General features: G+C 56.8%; 2 protein-coding genes across 3 annotated transcripts in view; one reads left to right on the plus strand and one right to left on the minus strand.

Annotated features, from left to right (window-relative positions):
- CFAP99 (cilia and flagella associated protein 99) overlaps positions 1-13,421 on the minus strand; it is a 40,677-nt gene extending 27,256 nt beyond the window's left edge. Inside the window, exons 1-2 of the mRNA XM_060148876.1 lie at positions 13,290-13,421; positions 9,579-9,705 (exon numbers count right to left, since the gene is read on the minus strand). Coding sequence (XP_060004859.1) covers positions 9,579-9,689 — 111 coding nt within the window. The 5' untranslated portion in view covers positions 9,690-9,705; positions 13,290-13,421. The remainder of the gene's footprint in view (positions 1-9,578; positions 9,706-13,289) is intronic.
- Positions 13,422-14,014: 593 nt separating this feature from the next.
- ZFYVE28 (zinc finger FYVE-type containing 28) overlaps positions 14,015-19,767 on the plus strand; it is a 111,472-nt gene continuing 105,719 nt past the window's right edge. For both annotated transcript variants that reach the window (XR_009540186.1, XM_060147458.1), the window contains exon 1: positions 14,015-14,107. Coding sequence is in view for 1 of the 2 variants with exons in the window: in XM_060147458.1 (XP_060003441.1) it covers positions 14,069-14,107 (39 nt within the window). In the remaining variant the exon portion in view is untranslated. The remainder of the gene's footprint in view (positions 14,108-19,767) is intronic.

A 19,767-nucleotide genomic window follows, 5' to 3' on the forward strand; every position in this document is an offset into this window, starting at 1 on the left:
GGGGGGCGCGGGGGGTAGGGGGAGAGAGTGGGGAGCTGTTGTTTAATGTGGACAGAGTTTCAGTTTGTGAAGGTGAGAAGGTTCTGGAGACGGACAGTGGTGATGGTCACACGTGAATGTGGTCACACTTAATGCCATTGAATTGTACACTTAAGAACAGTTAAGATGGTAAATTTTATGTCATGTGTATTTTACCACAATAAAAAAAAAAACCAAGCAAGGAAAATCTCTGGGGGAGGGAATTAGTGTTTGCGGAGACCGACTTTTTTCTACTTACTCTTTGGAATATTGTGGGGTTTGTGACCTGTGTGTGTCACATGTTACCTATTCAAAAAACCAGTTAAGTTTTTGACAATAAGAAAAAAAGAATGTCTAATGTTGCCAATGCAGCAATGGGAAGGGCTGGTGGGACGGTGCTGGTGAGTGTTTCTGGAAAGCAATCTGGAAATATGTTTTAAGAGACTTGTATTTTCCATACACTTTAATCCAGTAACCACCCTTCTGGGAATCTAAGGAAACCGGACAAAAAGCAGAAAATATCCACGTACAAGCAGCTCAGGGCAACGGTACATGCAGTGGTTGAAAGTATTAACAGCCTAAATGTCAACACAGGGAATCAGATACGATCTCTCCGTGTTGTGGGTGAGTAGGACACAGCCATTACAATGAAGTTTCTGGAAAACTTATAGTAAGATGACAAAATACTTAATACCGTGTAAAACTGAAAATGTAGAACGGGATCCCAACAGATGTAAAACACATCAAAATAAACTCTTGCTAGCAGTATCATTCCCCTCCTCCCCCCAAATTTTTTTGGACAACCTATTAGATAAATTTTGGCATTCCCTTGCTTTATTTTGAATTTTTTATTATCAATGAAATTTTCATACATTTACTGGACATTTATTTGTATTTCTCTTCTGTGAATTATCAATTTATATCCTTGGCTAACCTTTTTTATTTGGATAATATTTTTAGGAGCTCTTTGCATATTGAGGGAATTAACATGGTCATTAGTGTGATAGTTATCTGTAGTAAGCTTGTAATTTTCCTTTTAACTTTGCATAAAACATTTTTTAGCATGTAGAGCGTAGAGGTTTTTACTTTGTTTTCTTTTTTTGGGGCTGCGCCATGTGGCATGTGGGATTTTAGTTCCCCAACCAGGGGTCAAACCTGTGTCCTCGGTATTGGGAGCACAGAGTCTTAACCATTGGACCACCAGGGAAGTCCCGTTTTTACTTTGTTTTGAGATCAAATCTACCTTTTCCTCTGTGATTTCTTCCCTTGTCTTTACTCTAAGAAAACAACAGAGTAATGAGATCATCTGAGGGGTCTTGGACGAGCCCAGGACCTCGGAGAGCCCTGGACCCCACGCGTGTGAGCGGGGTGGCTGGATGGCGGCGGGCAGACGGCATCATTCTCACTCCCTCCCAGTCTCTGCACCTCAGGGGCTGAAGGCCTGAGAGCCGCCTTCTCCAGCCACTTCTGGGGGGGTTCTGGGCACAGTTGGCTTCTGCTGGTGAGACATACTTGCAGGAGTGACGGGAGGCGAGTGGGGTGACGTTCCCCTCCTCCCTCGGCAGGGGCCGGGCCCGACATTAACTCAGCTGCCCTTCCAGTGCCCCGAGTGGCTTCTGGGCTCCTGCGGGGACCCCATCTGATCCGGGGTAATGACGTCCTCCTCCGACCTGACCTCTGACCTCTGACCTCCGCTCCCGGGCTCCTCTTCCTCTCCTCTACTATCTGCACTTGTCCCCTGGGTGAACTCATCGGCTGCCAAGGCTGACACGTGCTGATTTCAAACGTGCGCCAGCGCGGGCGGCTCTCCCTGGACTTCGGGAAGCGCTCTCTGCCCCTGTTCTACCTCCCTGCTTGGGTGTCTGACCCCATGGGCTTTGCCCAGACCTGCCCTCCCCCGCCTGCCCGGCTCCGTAAACACAATGCCCTGCTCCACTGTTCAGACCAAGCCCTTGATGCCCACCCCACCGTCCCAGGCATCGGCTCCGGCTATGGGGTCCCAGCTGCTCTCCCGCTTCTCCTCCTCAGTGTATTTTCAACCCGCCAGCCGCCAAGCAATTCTTTGTAAAATGAAAGTCAGATCGTGTCTGTCCTTCCTGAGAACCCTCCACAAAGGGTCCTTAAAAGGGCCGGCAATGGGCTTCCCTGGTGGCGCAGTGGTTGAGAGTCCGCCTGCCGATGCAGGGAACGCGGGTTCGTGCCCCGGTGCGGGAGGATCCCACATGCCGCGGAGCGGCTGGGCCCGTGAGCCATGGCCGCTGAGCCTGCGCGTCCGGAGCCTGTGCTCCGCAACGGGAGAGGCCACAACAGTGAGAGGCCCGCGTACCGCAAAAAAAAAAACGGCCGGCCAGGCCCAGCTCCCTCTGAGTCCCCCGCACCCCACCCCCGGCCTCCGCCCCATCCTGGCTCCACTCCAGCCACACTAGCTGCCCTCTTTTTCTCCAATACGCGGGACGTGTCCTCAGGGACTCGGTGCTGGCTGTTCCCTCTGCCTGCAGTGCTCTTCCCTGCACACTTGCTCCACGACTCCCATCAGGTCTTTGCTCAGATGTCACCTGACCTGGGAGGCATCCCTAACCACCACCCCTCAGGGTCAGACACAGCCTGGCCCCCTCAGCGGGCAGCGCACACCGGGTTTATTGCCCCTTCCCTGCTGGAATGTCATATGGGCGCTCAAGAGGGAGGGATTGGAGCATCCTGCCTCCGTGGGAGGCCGTGGGGACCCTGTGATGTCCCGGTGCAGGTGGGGCACAGAGTGGAGGCTCCTCCCTACGGAGCACAGCCAGGAGGGGAGGTGGGGGGCTCTTGCCTCGGGGTCAGCTCTGGTCTCAGCAACCAGGATCCTGCCTCCTGCCTCCTGCCTCCTGCCTGAGAGGAGCCCCCTCAGGCTCCTCTAACCCCTGGGCTGTGCCCACACCAGAGGGCACGAGCCCCAGCTGGGCCCCAGTCCCCGCTTTTAACTTACTGCACTGGTCAGAGAAAGCCCGGGGGGCCCAGAACAGGCAGCTCGGAAAGCAGTGCGTCAGCAGGGCTGGCATGGAGGATGCCCTGAGTCAGCGCTGCCCGTGCTGAGGCTGCATGGCACCGTGGGATGCCTGCCTACAGCCTCCCCGGCCTCCCAGGCTCAGACAACAGCAGCTCCACTTCTCGTTCACTTGAACGTCTGTGTTTGGGGGGGGTGAATGTGTATTTTTAATAAGGCCAGAGCCTCGAGCCTGCGGCTACAGGATGCTACCTGCCCGCGGTGAGGGGGGTCAGGCAGGGCTGCATCGGCCCAGGGGTCTGGGAAGGGGAGGAGCCAGGCAGGACCTGACACTCTGGCCCACATGCCAGGTCTTCTCCGCCGGGAAGGTCAGGCCAGCAGGTCACAGGGAGGAGACCGAGGCCCAGAGGTGACACGCAGGTCAGAGGGCACTGAGCCCTAGGCCAGGTCCTCCTGGCCAGGCTAGCACAGAAGGCAGGGTGAGGCCTGGACCCCACTGAGGAGGCCCCAGCACGGAGCCGACCCCGAGTCCTGGGCCAGCCTTAGTCACTGAGGCCAGAGGGCTACACCCAAGGGCATCTGAGCTCCTGATACACTCTTGGGCCTTGGTCAAGTTCAGCACTCCTGAGTCTGGGGACCAGGGCAGGTTCCGGGGAGAGCGGCAAGTGCTCCGACAAGGGTCTCGTGGGCAGTCCTGGGGAGGGGCTGGGCTGTGGGCAGGGGAAGCAGAGGCCCACAGCCTGCCGGCTCTTCACGACCTGTAGTAATTCCCACAAGAGACCCTCAGGGTTCACAGGCCCAGCTTGCCTGCTGGAACCACAGGGAAAGGACAGAGCTAGACCAGGGGCCGGGGCCGGGACGCCGCTCTTACTGCAACCCAGGGTTTGAGATTCATGTCACCAATACACAGGGCCTCATGCTAATCAGTGACGCAAAGACCGAAGTCAGAAAAGTAGGCAGAGGAAATTGAGGCTGCCGGATGCCCACACTAGCCCCTGCCTAACAAGAGAAAGCTGTCTCGTTGGGAGAGGCAACGTGCCCAGCTAAAACTTTTCCAGGCCCCTAGTTGATGTGGCACATGGCTCCAATCAATGAGATCTGATGGCAAATTGCTAGGTGTGGCCTCCAAGAAAGCGCCTTGAAAGTTAGGGAGATTCAGCTGGTGCCTGCCTTATACTGTTTGTCCTTCTCCTCTTCTCTCTGGGATATGGACGCAATGCTGGAGTAGGGCAGCCATTTTGTGACTACAAGGCAAAGGGTACATTCTAAGGCTGGATAAGCAGACAGGAAGGAGAATGAGTTCCTAATGGCACCACAGAGCTGCTGAACCCACCCTGGACTGCCTATGTGCAAACTGCTTATGTGAGCAAAGATACCTCTAATTTCTTTAAGCCACTGCTTTCCTGGTGTTCTTATAGCCAAATACTGTTTCCTAACAGACACAGGTCCAAGCAATAGTTCAGAAAAAGAAATACTCATGAAAATATAACAGGAGAGGGACTACCCTCGTGGCGCAGTGGTTAAGAATCCGCCTGCCAATGCAGGGGACACGGATTCGAGCCCTGGTCCGGGAAGATCCCACGTGCCGCGGAGCAGCTAAGCCCATGCGCCACAACTACTGAGCCTGTGCCCTAGAGCCCGCGAGCCACGACTACTGAGCCCGCAAGCCACAGCTACTGAAGCCCACGCGCCTAGAGCCCGTGCTCCGCGACAAGAGAAGCCACCGCAATGAGAAGCCCGTGCACCGCAACAAAGAGTAGCCCCCCGCTCGCCCCAACTAGAGAAAACCTGCATGCAGCAACGAAGACCCAACACAGCCAAAAATAAATAAATAAACTGTAATAAAAGTATGGGTTTTGTCTTAAAAATATATATATATATTATAACTACACCAACTGCCTTTTCCCACCTATTTGGTTGGCAAAGATAACATTTGCTAGCACGCTACGTAAGCAAGCCATAGGGGAACAAGCACTCCCCACCTGCCAGGTAGAGTGTCAACGTGGAGGTCTCTGTGGAGGGTCAACTGGAAATATCTTTTGAAATCATGAGGGCCAATGCTCTCGCACGTGTGTTTTCTGGGACTTGACCCTGGGCGCATCTGGCCAGGTGCAGCGGGACAAGTGGGCCAGTCAGTCCCACGGCGATTTGCAACAGTAAAGGACTGGAAACAGCCGTGATCCCGTCCATGGGGGTGGCTGCGATGGCTCCGGCACAGCCAGACAGAAGGATGCTTATGGCTTCACGATAAGAACATGGAACAGTCGCCGGGATATCTCGTTAAGTGAAAAAAGCAAAGGCAGGACTGTGTTCCAATGCACTACCGTTTTGAAAAAGATTTTAAAAATACATATATAATTATATATAACTTTTAAACGTAAAATTGAGAGCTTAAACAAAATTTTTCCAGATCTATTATCTATGCAAGACAGGCCTGTACCGTCTCTGGAAGGAACCACAGGCCGCTGGTCTCCTGGGAGGGCCAGTGTGGGAGCGAGACCCCCGCTGGTACCATCTGGAACCTTTTGGGTTTTGGATCTTTGATGTCAACATATCAGGTATTTAAAAAAATATATTAAAATAAAAAATATTTCCTGAGTCCAGGTTTTCTCTGACACTACGGACTAGAAAGTGAAACGAGGCTTTCTGGGACTTGGCCGCTGCCACCCCGCCACCCTGCCACCCCGCCACCCTGCCACCCTGGGCCTTCCCGCAGGGACCTGGGCTGGTGTTTCCAGGCTCCACCCACTCCTGCTTTTCCCCCAGCCTCTTGCACAAGCCCATTCCGGTTTCCCTGCCCACCCTCCCCCCCACCCCTTTCACTCGGGCTGGGGAACCGGCCTTTCCCCACCCCTGCCTCACCCCCAGACTGTCTGACTGACCAGCTGCCGGGCACCTCTCCTGCCAGCCCAGGGCTGAGCCTTTCGTTCCCCTGCTCGGAGCTCACCTGCCCTCCTGCCCACTGTTTTCTGAGTGGCTGGATCTCCTTCTCTCCCCTCCTCCCACCCCCAGGGAATCTCTCTCAAAGCCAGACACTTCTGCAAGGGCTACTCAGACCTCATGGGCTTTCTGGGTACCCCAAGCTGCCTGCTGTGCCCATCACACCCCACCTCTGTCCTGCAGGCCCGGGCAGTTCTCTGGACGTTCCTACACCCAACCTGGTGGTCCTGGTGCCTGAGCCGTGGTGCTGGGTGGCCCGGAGGAGTGACGCCCCCAGGCTCCATCCCCCTTATAGGTGGTGAACTAATGAAATGACGCTTGTTCCAAAGAGATATTAACCAGTGAGGGTGGGCAAAGCCTGGGGCAGGAGGGAGGCAGGGTGGGAAGCACCTCCTCCCTCCTGCTCCCCCCTGAGGGCCAGGCGCTGGTTGGCAGCAGTGCCTTGTCGCTGGTGCCGCCCCCTCCTGCCCTCCGTCCTTTCTCCAGCTCCAGGCCCCCAGCCGGGTCCTCAGTGCTGTTCCCAGACGTCAGGCCACTTCTGTTTCTACAACCACTCCGCAGACTGGCGTCTGGAGAGGCTGCTCCCCACACCTTAGCCCCCCTCGCGCACCGTGCTGCTGAGGGAGAACTTTCTCTCAACGGTAAATGGATCCCTTTCTGATCTTAGACCAAATCCTCTCCCACTGACATATGTTCTCTGTGCAGAAATGCCATCGGGACCATGCCCGAGGGAACCCCTGTCAGAGGGCTGGGAGGCTGCTCTGTGTGTGTGTGTGTGTGTGTGTGTGTGTGTGTGTGTGTGTGTGTGTGTGTGTGTGTGTGTGTGTGTGTGTGTGTGTGTGTGGCGAGGGGTGCCCAGGCTTCAGTCTAGAGAGGGAGAGTCACCACACCCTGCCCCCAATCCGCAAATCCTTGGACTTTTCCCTATCTTGAGATTATTAATTATATCTGCAAAGATGGTATCTCAGAATAAAGTCACATTCACAGGTAACTGGGGTGAGGACGTCAACATTTCTTTTTGCGGGACCCAGCTGAATCCACAGCCCCGCCCTTCCCCGGACTCTGCCAGTGGGTCTATGTGCTGTGTAATTCTCTGCCAGGTGGCAGTCTTGAGCCCTGGCCTAACGAGATCGGTGTACTGCACCAGTTTTCTGACAGCTGGAAGTCAAGGTACGTTGTCCAAACTGTGTCAGTTTCCAGTGTACCATTCCACTTGGACTTAGGATGGCTTTCTGAAGGGATGGAAAAGACAGGTGCATCTGTAAAAGAAGCTGCTTCTCCGTCCGTCCAGCATAGGCACATCTCAAAGACGCAGATGGCCCCGTTGGAAGACTCAGGGCGCCGCTGGGTTGGGGGCCGAGCTGGCATGGTGCCTCCCTCCCCACGGCCTTGCACATGTCTGTCATCATGCCATGGCTCACCGGTGACAGCTAGGGCTCATTTACTATTAATAATCCATCGGATGTGGGAAAAAAATCCCCAAACTACTTTGTTTTTTTTTTTTTTGGCTGTGCCGCGTGGCTTGTGGGATCCTAGTTCTCTGACCAGGGATCAAACCTGTGCTCCCTGCAGTGGAAGCTCAGAGTCCTAACCACTGGACCACCAGGGAATTCCCATCCCAAACTATTTGTTGTAACAAACCCACTTTCAGTAATTATTCTGGAGAAATAAGGACATTACCATTTTTGCTGAGCGGTAAGGGATGCCTGGCAGGGCCTGGGGGGCCGGGGTTGGGGACAGAGAGAAGGACACCAAGGAGTCTTGTTGGAAATGGAGGGTGAGAAACGTGGGTGACACAGGGAACTGGAGTAGAGAGGTCTTTTTTTTTAGGCTGAGGCAATGCATAACAGCTGTGGGTGATGGGAAAGACCCACTGAGGGGAGTGAGGCCGGACAGACAGAAGGAGTAGACAAAGGGGCCGGGCCTGCAGGTGGGGAGGGGCAGGCCGGCCAGGATGGGGCTGCGCTGAGCTGTGCAAGGCCAGCTCAGACTGGGAAAGAGAAGGATTGTGGATGGGCCTGGCCTTGGCTGTTTTCATCATTCCCCCCCATGCTTAGGGTCTCAGGGGAGGGTTTGAGGAGGTGCAGCCCATGCCCCAGTCCATGCTGACTGCCAGGCTCCAGTTGGCAGAGACATCCTTTTCTGAATGACACAGGGGAGTAGGGATTGGAGCAGCGGTCCCAAGCTTTCTCTTGTGAGAGAGGCTTTGGTTTCCAGACTCCCCAGCTCTGCGTGCACTGCCGGGGCCCTGCCCCCCATCCTCCAACCAGCTTTTCCCGCTGCTGCACCACAAGCCGGCTGATGGGGAGAGGGAGGGTGGGTCTGTCTTCCGCACAGCAGAGGTCACACCCCTGCAGGTGTATGGGGGTGGGGCCTGGCCACAGTCACAGCCCAGGGCCAGCAAAGCCGCCCACGGGCCTTGTTAAGCAGAGTAAGGGAAGGCTGCAGCTGTCGATTCACCGCGAACATCCCCTAAGACCCCATTTGCTCCTCCTTCCGGGGGGCGCAGGCGAGGGGGATGGGGGCAGCAGGCCGCGTGGCAATCCCCGAGCGCTTGCCTCGGTGGACTTAGTCTCCTCTGGATGCCCCGTCCAACGGAGTCCCCGGCCCGGAGTCATGAAGGTGGCACCCCGGCAATGCGTACCCCTGTTCCTGGCACCTGTCCTCGATGGACGGACGGATGCGGGGTCAAGTCACAGGGAGGCCTCCGAGGTGCTACAGCGAGGTCAGACCTGGGCCCAGAGACTTCAGCCCAGGGTCTCTCTGCATGTGCTTGAAGTGGGGCGGGCTGTGGTAGGACAGGGACCCCCGGGGCACAGGAACAAGGGCCGAGTAGCTCTTCCAGGTGCGGCCCCTCTGCCCCATGCACCTCCCTGCCCTGGGGGACGAAGACGTGCCCCGGTGGAGGGTGCTGGGCTGAGGTGCCTGTGAGGCTGACTCCCGTCCACCTTCGGCTGAGGGTGGGACGACCCCACAGACGCAACCCGAGTGACGGCGCCCACGTTCCCTTGTCACGAGAGTAGTCTGATGTACATTCTGGGAGGTAGGAGTGCCTCCTGAAGCAAAGAGGGGGTCCCATCCCTGAAGGGCACCCGAGATGCAGAGTGAGAGCTGACGTAAGCCTTTGGCTAGCTGGGAATCTCGCCTTGGGCCTCTCCTCGTGAAGGAAGGAAAGCGGCTGTTAGGAATGAAACTAAAAAGGTCCTGACAGGGCTCCCCTGGTGGTGCAGTGGTTAAGAAGCCTCCTGCCAATGCAGGGGACACGGGTTCGTGTCCTGGTCCGGGAAGATCCCACATGCCGCGGAGCAACTAAGCCCGTGTGCCACAACTACTGAGCCTGCGCTCCAGAGCCCACGAGCCACAACTGCTGAGCCTGCGTGCCACGACTACTGAAGCCCACGCGCCTAGAGCCCGTGCTCCACAACAAGAGAAGCCACCGCAGTGAGAAGCCCGCGCACAGCAGCAAAGAGTAGCCCCGCTCGTCGCAACTAGACAAAGCCCGCGCGCAGCAGCAATGAAGACCCAACGCAGCCAAAAATAAATAAGTAAAATAAATAAATTAAAAAAAACCAAAAAACCTGACAGGCATCACTGCTACAGCCTCCCCGTGAGCCCTGAGCCACCACTCGGACCTTACCTGCAGGGAGGTGGCCGCAGCCTCCAGGAACTGCTCGGGACTGTCCTTCTCAGGTTTAAATTGGTCCAGTAGCTTCATCACAGTTTCAATGCATTTTCCATAGTAGGCCATCTTCCCAGGTGGGACCCTAAAAGCAAACTGTGACAGGTCACACCCTCGATGCACCCTGGGCTGTCAGCTCGGCAGGTGGCAAAGGACCTTCACCAAACTGACAGGAGGTCCACCAGGGAGCCTGGGACCTTGTGGGACAAGGAGTGTTGGAGGGAAGTGGGTACCCCAGTGGGGGGAACCCCAGGCCCACTTCCTGGACTGTGTCCCTGCAGGCCTTGGGGAGCCCGCCCCCAGGCTCCCACTCGCCCATAGCCCCAGCAGCCCTCTCTGCCGTGCCCCTGGAGGCTCCCTGGCCGTCCCACGTGCCCCCAAGCCCTCCAGCTGTGCACGGGTGGGGATGACCCCTGGGAGAGGCCAGGCCAGAGAGTGGAGGCATCTCGTGAGTCAGCCTGAGCGGCCCTCAGCCCAGCTGGGGTTTGGTGGTGGATGACTCAGCAGGCCCTGCTCGGAGGGAGAGGGGGACCTAAACACAAAAGTTTGGGGCAAGAAGAATCCTCGGGTCACCACGTTCAATACCCCCATTTTAAAGGTGAGGTAACCAGCACCCAGAGGGGATGCATAGCTGGTAAATGGCCAGGCCTGAGCATTCCAGAAACAGACAAGCTCCAGGAGACTGGCTTGCTCAGAGCCCTTCTTTGGCTGACCCTGGAGAAGCCACTTGGGGTAGGAATGGGACCCCAGGAAGAGGTTCTAACAGGTGACCCCCAAATTGTCCTCAGGGCAGGGTGGCCAAGCCCCCCAGGAGCTCCTCTCTCATCCCCCCCCACCTTGTTCCACACTGATTGAGCAGCTTCCCTGGGTCACCATGCTGCTGGCTTCTTGCGCCCCAGCTATTGGCAAAGCCAGGCTGCTAGCGCCCTGGGGACAGCAGGGGCACCTCTTCTCCACCCAACAAGCTGGAATGGCTCTGGATGGCAGCACCCAGACCGAGGCCCTCCAGGATGGAGACTGAGTGAGAAAACAAAAGCCACATACACTGACACTGGGGGTCACCAATGAGATGGCCAATCCCAGCCAATCACGGTCCACTGGGTGAGTCCCCCCCCCACCATCACTCGAAAGAGAACGAAGGCCAAATGCCACCAGACACTGCAGAGAGCCTCTGACACCAAACATGGAAACAGAAACCAGCAAAAAAGGAAGTAGGAGAAAGCAGACAACATACACAGCAGGAAAAACCTGGAAACAAACAACTATACCACCTCTGAGAGATGGAGAAAGATACGGTATCCAAGAAACATCTGCAGGAAAAGAAAGAGTTCTTGGAAATTAAAATACGACAGCAGAAGTAAAGATATAAATAGAAGAGGCAGAAGATAAAGCTGAGGAAATCTCCCAGAGAGCAGAAAAAGATGAAGATGTAGGAAGTAGGAGAAACACACCAAGAAAATCGGGAACCACTCCAGAGATCTGAATTCCAATTAACAGGAGTTCCAGAAAATGCGAGAGACACAATGCACGGGAATATCCCAGAATCGATGGACAGGGTTCCTGAGGCGCCCTGAAGCAGGTCGCGTAGGAAGGGACAGGAGGGGTGCAGGGTAGCCTCGGGCTCCCCAGTGGTAACTCTGGGCACCAGGGTTCAGGGAACCCATCTCCAACCAGGAAGAATGATGGCTCTGTGGATGGGTGGGCCCTGCACCTGGCCCGGGGAGGGAGCCCAGAAAGGGGCAGGCTTGGGACTGGGAAGCCGGAGATTTTCCAGGAAGGTGACAGCAGGTGGCAGGCCAAGGGCCCCAGAGCACAGGGTGGGGGTGGGGGGACGACAGCCTTCCTGGCATCTAGGTATGCCAAGAAGTGGAAGAGTTTGAGACTTCCAGAAAGTCTCCTTGAAAGGGAGGAGCATATATTTCTTCTCTTTTCCACCCTGCTGCCTGGACTCCAGAGGTGATGGGAGGAACTTAGGCAGCAATTCTGGACCACAAGGAAACAAGCAAAGATGGCAGAAGAGCAAGCTAGAGGAGCCCAGATCCCTGATGACTTTTGGGGGTGTCACATCTCCCAAGATTGCCTCCCCATGGACCTATTTTATGGACACACTGATAATCTTGTTTGGGTCACTATGATGTTGACATTTTTCGTTGCATAAAGCTGAATCTAATCCTAACTATACACCCATTTCCCTGAGGTCAGCCTCCATCCTGAGCACAATTTCAAACTGGGAAGCATAGGAAGGGAGGCTCTGAGCAACAACAACAGTCCCAGACTTGGAGTAGGCCAAGGGCACACCCACAGAGAGTCTACCCAAGTTCTCAGACTGGAAACAGTGGCAGGGGGAAGAGCAGGATTTATGGGGGATGAATGGGAGTGCAGTTGGACACGTCTTGTTTGGGGGAATCTGGTAGACATCCAACTGGCAAAGAACAGGGAAAGGGGTCTAGAGTCCCGGGGCAAGGTTCAGGCTGGAGATGCAGGTTTGGGAAGGTCAGGAGAAAACGGTTGTTTATTGAACCATGTGACCGCAGGAAGTCATCCAGGGAGAGGGTGGATAGAGGGACTTCCAAGGACAGAGTCCCGGGGTTCTAGAGTCAGGATGTTGAGGAGCAAGGAGATGCCAGCCAAGGAGACTCAGGAGGAGCAGCCACAGCAGGAGAGGCAGAGAGTGAGATCTGTTCCAGCCAAGTAAGGACAGTGTGTCCAGGAGGGGAGTACTCAGCTGGGACACTTGTTCCTGGAAGAGGCGGGGCTGAGCTCTCATAGTTGGATTTAGCAACATGGAGGTCAAGTATGACTTAGTTAAAGAGCCTGGGAGGAGGGGCTGGGTGAAAATCTGATTGGAGCAGGCTCAAGAGAGAAAAGGTGGAAATGAATTGGAGATAAGAGGCAACTCCGGAGGGGTTTTGCTCTTTAGGGGAGCAGTGACTGGGTGGTAGCTGGAGGGGAGTGGGGAGGATCAATCAGGTACTCAAAAACGAACCCGGAGGACTGCCAACACTCAGGGAAATCTCAGACGGCTGCCGGTGCCTAGACTCACGTTGACTCTAATGGAAAAGAGGGGCCAGGGAGTCCAGCCCAGCTGAGCACCTGGACGTTGGGCCAGTGATAACATGTGCAGCAGAGAATAAATTCTCTATCAAGAGAGAGTTACCTCCCTCTCGTGCACCCTAAATCTGCACGTACCCGAAGTGCTGCTGGGTGGGGGCAGGGGAAAGCGCAAGGCGGTTGGGGGAGGGTCCCCTCCTACAGCCAGAGCGCAGCAGCCTCTTTGTCCCTGATTCTTCAGGCACCAGAGGGAGTTTCAAGTGAGACCACACACTTGTTTTTAGCTTTCTGCTTAGCACTTAAGAGATTCTCAGATTTTGTTGATTGTTTTTATGGGTCCAAATTAGGGCATGGCTAGGGGAAGTAGTGAATACGGGAGAATATCTTTTTAAAAAGCATCGTTTATTGTGGCGATTAAAAAAAAAAAAAGCACCGTTAACTTTAGTCAAGGAGCTGGGAAGAAGACCAAAAAGGTGGTGAGCGAAAGCAAGAAGATGGGAAACAAGAAAGACGAGAACTGGCCCGCAGAGCTAGGGAAGTTGCACGTGGGTGGTGTGGTGCTGAGGGGACGCGCCTCGGCCCCCTTTCGGGTCTCGCCTGCTTCCCTTCCCCCCGTACCTGTCAGCGGGCTCCGCAGGCGCTCCGGAACCTCCCTTCTCGCCACCGCCCGCCGCACAGAAATTGCAGGGCTAGCGGGCGCGAGGGGATTGGGGAATAGCAGTGGATCTCCCCTTCCACTTCTGCTCGGCCGGAACTCCGGCAACCCTCAGGGCAGGGGCGGTGCTGGGGCGCAGTTTGGGCGTTGTCACCTAGCAACCACTGTACGCTCCGGAGCCGTCCGAGGGGAGACTACAACCCCCAGAATGCACAGCGCCCGCAGCCCAGGAAGGTCGCCACATTCAGGGCCCCTTCTTCCCCGCAATGCCCATCGGGACTTGTAGTTCTCGGCCCCTTCGGGCGCGCCGGGTCGCCTGCGGGGGAGCGCGCCTCGGGCGGGGCGCGGCGCGGCGCAGCGACCGGATTGGGCAGCCTCGGTGGCTTGCGGCTGGCCTGGGGCTCGCGGCGCGTCGGCGCATGAGTGGCTCGGGCGGCGGTGGCCGGCCGAGGCACCTGGTGTCAGTGAGCCGCGAGGAGCCGGCGCCCCCGTGCCTGGTCAGTCAGCGCGTCCGCCTGCCCACCGCGGTCTGCGGGTCAGTGCCGCGCGCAGCTCTCCGAGCATCTCCCGGCGGCGCACCTGCTCCGCGCACCTGACGCCGCCCGCCCGGCGCCCCGGGTCCGCGCGGGACCCCGGCCCGGCCCGGCCCTGCCCCGCGTCCGCCCGCCCCGCGCCGCAGCCGGGCCCAGGCGCAGCGCTGCGGAGGTGAGGGCCGCCAGGGCCGGGCCGGGCCGGCGCGGCGATGATGAACAGGTTCCGAAAGTGGCTGTACAAACCCAAGGTGAGCGGACCCGTCCCTCGTTGCCGAGGCAGACCCCCTTTCCCGGTCGGGACCGGCCTCTCCGTGGTGCCGCCGACACCCTACCCTCCACTCCGCGACTTGCTCACACCGTCGCCCTCCCCCTTACACGGGTCCCCCCACCCCGCCCGGTCCCATACCTCCCCTGCTGCTCTTACCCTCGGGCCGGGGTGCACTCCCTCCCCACGCCTGCCCGCTGCCAGATGGGCCCCTCTCCTTTCTCATTCCGGTCCTGCGTGGTGCCCTGCTCACACCTCGTGGTCGCCCGAGCAGACCCCCTCCTACTTCTCCTGTGTCCCGGAAAAACCTTTCCATCCCCCCTCCTTACACCAGGGATGACTCTCCCGTTCCTCTTCTGCCTCCCCCCCCAATTATCCTGGACCCGGAATGTACCTCTTAACCTCCCTCCACAATCCGGAACAGACCCTCTCCCCACTTACCCCAGGTTCTGGAGGGGACCCCCATGTCCCTCTCCCGGGTCCCGGACGGACCCCTCCTTCCTTGTGTGCAGAGCGGGTCCCCATCCCACTGTCCCAGCCCTGCCTTCCCGACCCAGGACCGATCCGCGCCTCGGCCCAGTTCGCGTCCCCATCCTTGTCCCGTGCCCATTCTTCTCCCGTGCCCACCCGCTTGCTGTCAAATGCAGGGCAGTCCCCTGCCCGGCGGTGGCGGGGTGAGTGCGCCCGGGGCCGCAGGCTCAGCGGGGTCGGAGGTGCGGTCGTCCCGGCGCTGCGCCCCTCCCCGGCCGTGGGGTCGGGGTCTGGGCAGCGCGCCCTGCTCCTCGGCAGCTGCGCCAGTCGCACTGCGGGCGCTGCGTCCCTGCCGCCTGCCCAGGGCTCGTTTCCGCTGCGGCCAGAGCTAGTCCTAGTCTGGGTGCGGCGGTGCCCAGGAGCCGGGCGCAGAGTCCTGGGAGCACCCTAGGCGTCCGGGGGTCGGACCCTGGCGGCTGGCACCGCGGTAGGGCTGGGGCGCTGGGGTCTTGGCTGGGGGGGCGTCTTGGCCGGGGTGGGGCCAGTGGTCACGTCTAGGCGCCTCGGACATCCACAGTGTGCCTGAGCGACCCAAGGAACACTGCCCCCGCTCCGCCCCCTGCCCAGGGCTGACCACTTCTCTGGGTCTGGCTTTTCTGCTCCCCTCCCCCACCGTGGGTGATCTCCCGGGGTGGGCTGGGGGGGGGGAGGTGTTCCTGAAATCTGTGCTCTCCTGCAGCGGGTCCGTTGAAGGATGGGCACCCGAGGTCCTGGGGCGAGTTCAGGGACCGGAAGGGCTTGCACTTCATCGCCTTTGGGGTCGGAGAGTTCTCCCAGTGTTGGGTCGAGGGCTTAGGGTGCCTGGGACCGCCCCTTACTCGGCCTTGGCCTGGCCCAGAGGGGATACGGGTTCTTACTTGCTCGGTGCAGCTGCGCAGCCCTGCTCCCCCTTCGCACCTCCCTGTCTTTGTAGCAGCTGCTTATTAGTGGTGTTTTGGTGTGACCCTGGTGCTTCCCGGAGCTGCCTGTGGTTTGGGGCCTCCCTGCCCTTGGCAGGCTCCTGCCCAGCCCTCTCCTTGCTGCAGTCCCCCCAGGCGGCTCTGATCCTACCTGCTGGTGCTGGGTAGGGTTCCAGGGGAGGGCGGCAGCCTGTGCACGCGATGTGTGTACGAGGAGTGGCTTTTTGTTTGTGTGACTTCTGTCACCAGTTAAAGACCAAGGGGACTTGTCAGAAGGCTGTTGTGAGGGTTATAGCAGCAGCAGCAGTTCTTCAGTGATAAACGGCAGGGCCAGCAGAGAAATGTATCATAGTAACGTTCTGGTGTCTCTGAAAACACATTTGCCAAGGGTACTAGGGCTCCGCATGCCTTTTTCCAGACGTGGCTGTGGAAGAGGACTTGTTTCTAGGATTGCCTAACTGTAATACGTTGTTGGAAGGGATGGAAAAGCAACGTGGAATCTGTTTCATCTGCAGCTGAATGATTTCAGTGGCCCTGCCTGTTTCAGTTTAGGGAAAAGTCTTTAAAAGTGGAAAATGATACTACCCATGAGACCGTGCCCCAGAATTGAGAGCCGTGTTGCTAATTTTCCCTCTCAGCAGGCAGTTGCCCTTCCAAAGCCAGCCCCCGGGCTGACCAGGGCAAGGTGGAGAGCTGGTGAGTCAGCCAATCCCAGCGACTCAGCCCAGAGCTGTGCGCCTTAGGAGAAGGGAGGGGATAGCGTTTCATCTGGTCCTCTCCTTTCCTTCACTGTGGTGTCTTGGCCTGCTGTCTGACCCCTGGACTCAAGACACATCTCTGTGTGTTTGCCCAGTGGTCAATCTGAGCATGGTAGTTCCTTGTTGGACATCTATCTTTGGGGTTAAATGTCTTAATTATTTGAAGGGTTGGAGTGGGTTAGGTCACCCCAGTAGCTTTTCATTTTTCAAACCAGAGCTCATATATTGGCCTCAGGTTATAAATTGAATTTTATGCTTCCCCTTCCTGTCTGATTTAACACATTTTGGCACAAGTGAGAGCAGGAGTCAGTTCTGGGAGGTTTCCGGGCCTGGAAGAGTTGAAGTGTTAAATGTTAGCTGTGGGAGGATGTGTCTGAGGGAGATCGTTGCCTGTAGTTACGATGTTTTCCACTGTTGTATTTAGATGGATACACAATTCAAACTGAATTCTTGATTTAATCCCTGCTTTGGTTTAAAACTGAACACTGAGCTTCTTGTTCATTACAGTGCAGTGGAAAACATTCTGAAACCAAAAATATTCATTGTTCTTGTAGTTCTAAAAAGCGTTTGGAAATGCTTTAAAACATTCTTATATGACACTTAGAATTTTTGATATCTGAATCAATAACAAATACCGAAGTTGAGTAACAAACAGACCAACCTGATATGTGCAGTAGTTATTTGCAGACTCTCGTATTTCCATTTATTTTCTTTAAGGCAGTCTTTTAAACAGTATTATGATTTTTTTCCATGGAAAGTGTTCAGGATTTCTAAGTGTCTTTGCTTTTGTTTAGGGAAAGGCTTTCCAAAAAAGAGTTAACGTTCAGAGGGGAAACATTTTGGCATACCGGGGTCTTCAGTTGAAACAAAAGTCTCAATACTTGTGTTTCATGCTGGGTTATAATTTTCTCGTTGATCCCTGCTGACTGTGCTAAGGGGTGAAATGCTGGTGCGGGGGTTGGAGGACCCAGACCGGACCCCACCACGTCTTCCTGGCCACCATCAAAGAGCATGTTAGTGATGGTACAGGATGAACTTGTGTTTTCCATCTTTGAGGAAGAATTGACTGGCGGGTAGGTGGCATTGTCCAGATGGATGGCGATTACCACGCTCATGGTAATTACCATGGTAATTACCACGCTTCATGTGCACCTCATGAAGAACTCTCTTGTCTGCACCCCCAAACCACTTCTGGGAGGTGGGTCATGGATCTTCCTTGTCCCCCTTCTTTGTGGGGAAGCATTCCTTGTAAGTACAGGGCTTTACCAAGTGATGTTTATCTGGAAACTTTGTCAGCATCCTGGGTTCCGATTAGGGATGAAATGACCTTCTCAGAGAGAAGCCGCGTAACCTGCTGGGTGTGTGCGCTTCTTGACCGAAGAGCCCTTTGATCTTTGCAGAGTTCAGTCTGCCTGCTGTGGGCTGGGGGTGGGGGGATGTGTGTGGAGCTTCCCACATGGCTGTTGATTGAACCCAGCCTCAGTCAGCAGCTGGGCATCCAGAGCCGTGCCCAGGGCCCCTCCCTCTCTCCAGAGTCCTGGTACACCCGGCCGTGGGCAGTGGGCATGGAGCTGCCCGTTGGTGGCTGGCACTCTGCACGTTGACCACCGGGTGGAGGGGGCCACAGCCTGGAAGTGCAGCGGCCGTTGGGAGCCCTTCAGGTGTTAAATGAGCGGCCCCCGGGGCTGGGGAGAGGCCTGGGCTTGTGTCTGCACGGCCCCCGGCACACACAGACGGTGAACAGCCCACTTGTCCTTACAGGGCTCCCCCACGGGGGCCGAGGGTGAGCGGTGACGACACGGATGACGGGGACCTAGAGAAACTCAGCCACACGGTCAGCAAAGCCCCTGGTTCGGAGCATGGCGGCAGGGCGTGGTGGAGGCGAGTGAGACGGTGGTCTTCCCACGACCTGGTCCTGCTGCCCTGGGCTCTGCACGGGAGCCTGAGCGTGACCGTGACTGGGACGCGACAGCAGCAGCACGGGCCTCGCTCTCCCCGCTCGCTCGAGCGGGAAACGAGCTGCTGTCCTCAGAGCACTGAGTGCAGCCCTCGCTGGGCACAGACACGGCTCCAGGGTCTTGGGATTTTAGTGTTAACTTCTAGCCAGGCTGCTAACTAGTTCTTTCTCGGCCGATAAATTCTGAGTGCCCAGCTGCGGCTGCGGCTGTCCTTGGAGCTGCACGTTTGTCCCCGAGGTGAGCTGCAGGAAAGCCAGTGGTGCGGACGCCTACTGCACAGGCTGTACCAGCGCCAGCTCCCTCTGCCAGCGGGTGCCCGGCCCGGAGCGGGCTCGGAAGCCCCGGGAAGGATGCTCCGCTGTGCTGAGTCAGAGTGGGCTTGGCTGGCCTAGTGCACCTGTTTCTCGTCCCTGAATCCAGAAAGCGCTGGGCCCCGCTCCCTGCTGCCGGTTCTGGCCGCCCCACCTCCCCCAGAGAGCCTTCCTTACGACACACAAGCATCGTCAGGCCTGGGCAGATGGGAGGGCCCGAGAGTCCACTTGTCAAGGAGGCTTGTAGCACCCAGGCCGGGTCTGCTAGGTAGACTCAGGGGCAGCTCTCGCCTCCTTTCCCAGGCTTTGCTGTACTTCTGTCTGGGGCTGCGGGAGCTTGTGGGGCTGCACACGCCCAGCCTGTGCCGCCGGCACTGGCCGGGAGGGGAGAGGCTGAGCTGCAGACAGGCTGCGAGCATCAATTTCTGTGCCAACTCTGTGCCAACTCTGATGTCATCACTTAGGGGTCTGTGCTTTACCATCAGTGCATTGTATTTATGGGAAATGTATGATACGGTTTCTGTTAAATGGGTGAGTCATAGGCAGGGAGGCTTAAGCTTCGCCTAATTGATATCTGGCCTTGGCGTCCAGCAGGCAGTGGCATGGCGGGGAAGGAACCCTCGGTGTGCTGCCCGCCTCTGAACGGGAAGTGTGTTGGGCGACTTCATTTGACCCTTCATTCTGAGGTGGTGATGTCAGGAGGCTTTAGTGCCTCTCCATAAGGCTGCCAGACATTCCCAGAACACCAGATACACTTGTTTTATAAGTGTGAAAATGCACATCTGAGAGCCCATAAGTGACTGAACGGTCATCTGCTGGTTTTGCAGGCAGAGTCTTGCTGGAGTTGATAGCATCGAGTAGCCACAGCCCTTAAGTGTGTGCCGTGTGCCCACACGAAGGTGGACAGAGGGGAGCTGATTCCAGTTCAGAGACAAATAAGTGTCTAGAATGTTGTGGGCTGTCAGCATTTCCCCCGTGTTTATTGCCCTCAGTCTTTGCGGCCCACATGGCTTATGTGTTTTGATGGTGTTGAAGCCACAGACAGGGCAGCAGGGCCTGGGTGGGAACCCTGACCGCCCCTCCCACAGCCCCGTCTGCCAGGCGGGGGTGAGGGGACCCGTTGCCTGGAATTTGAGGGGACCACGTCTGTCAAAGGCTCACAGTGATGGCTCAAGAAATGCCCTCT

Source organism: Lagenorhynchus albirostris, chromosome 4 (genome assembly GCF_949774975.1).
Source record: "Lagenorhynchus albirostris chromosome 4, mLagAlb1.1, whole genome shotgun sequence".
NCBI classification, from domain to species: domain Eukaryota; kingdom Metazoa; phylum Chordata; class Mammalia; order Artiodactyla; family Delphinidae; genus Lagenorhynchus; species Lagenorhynchus albirostris.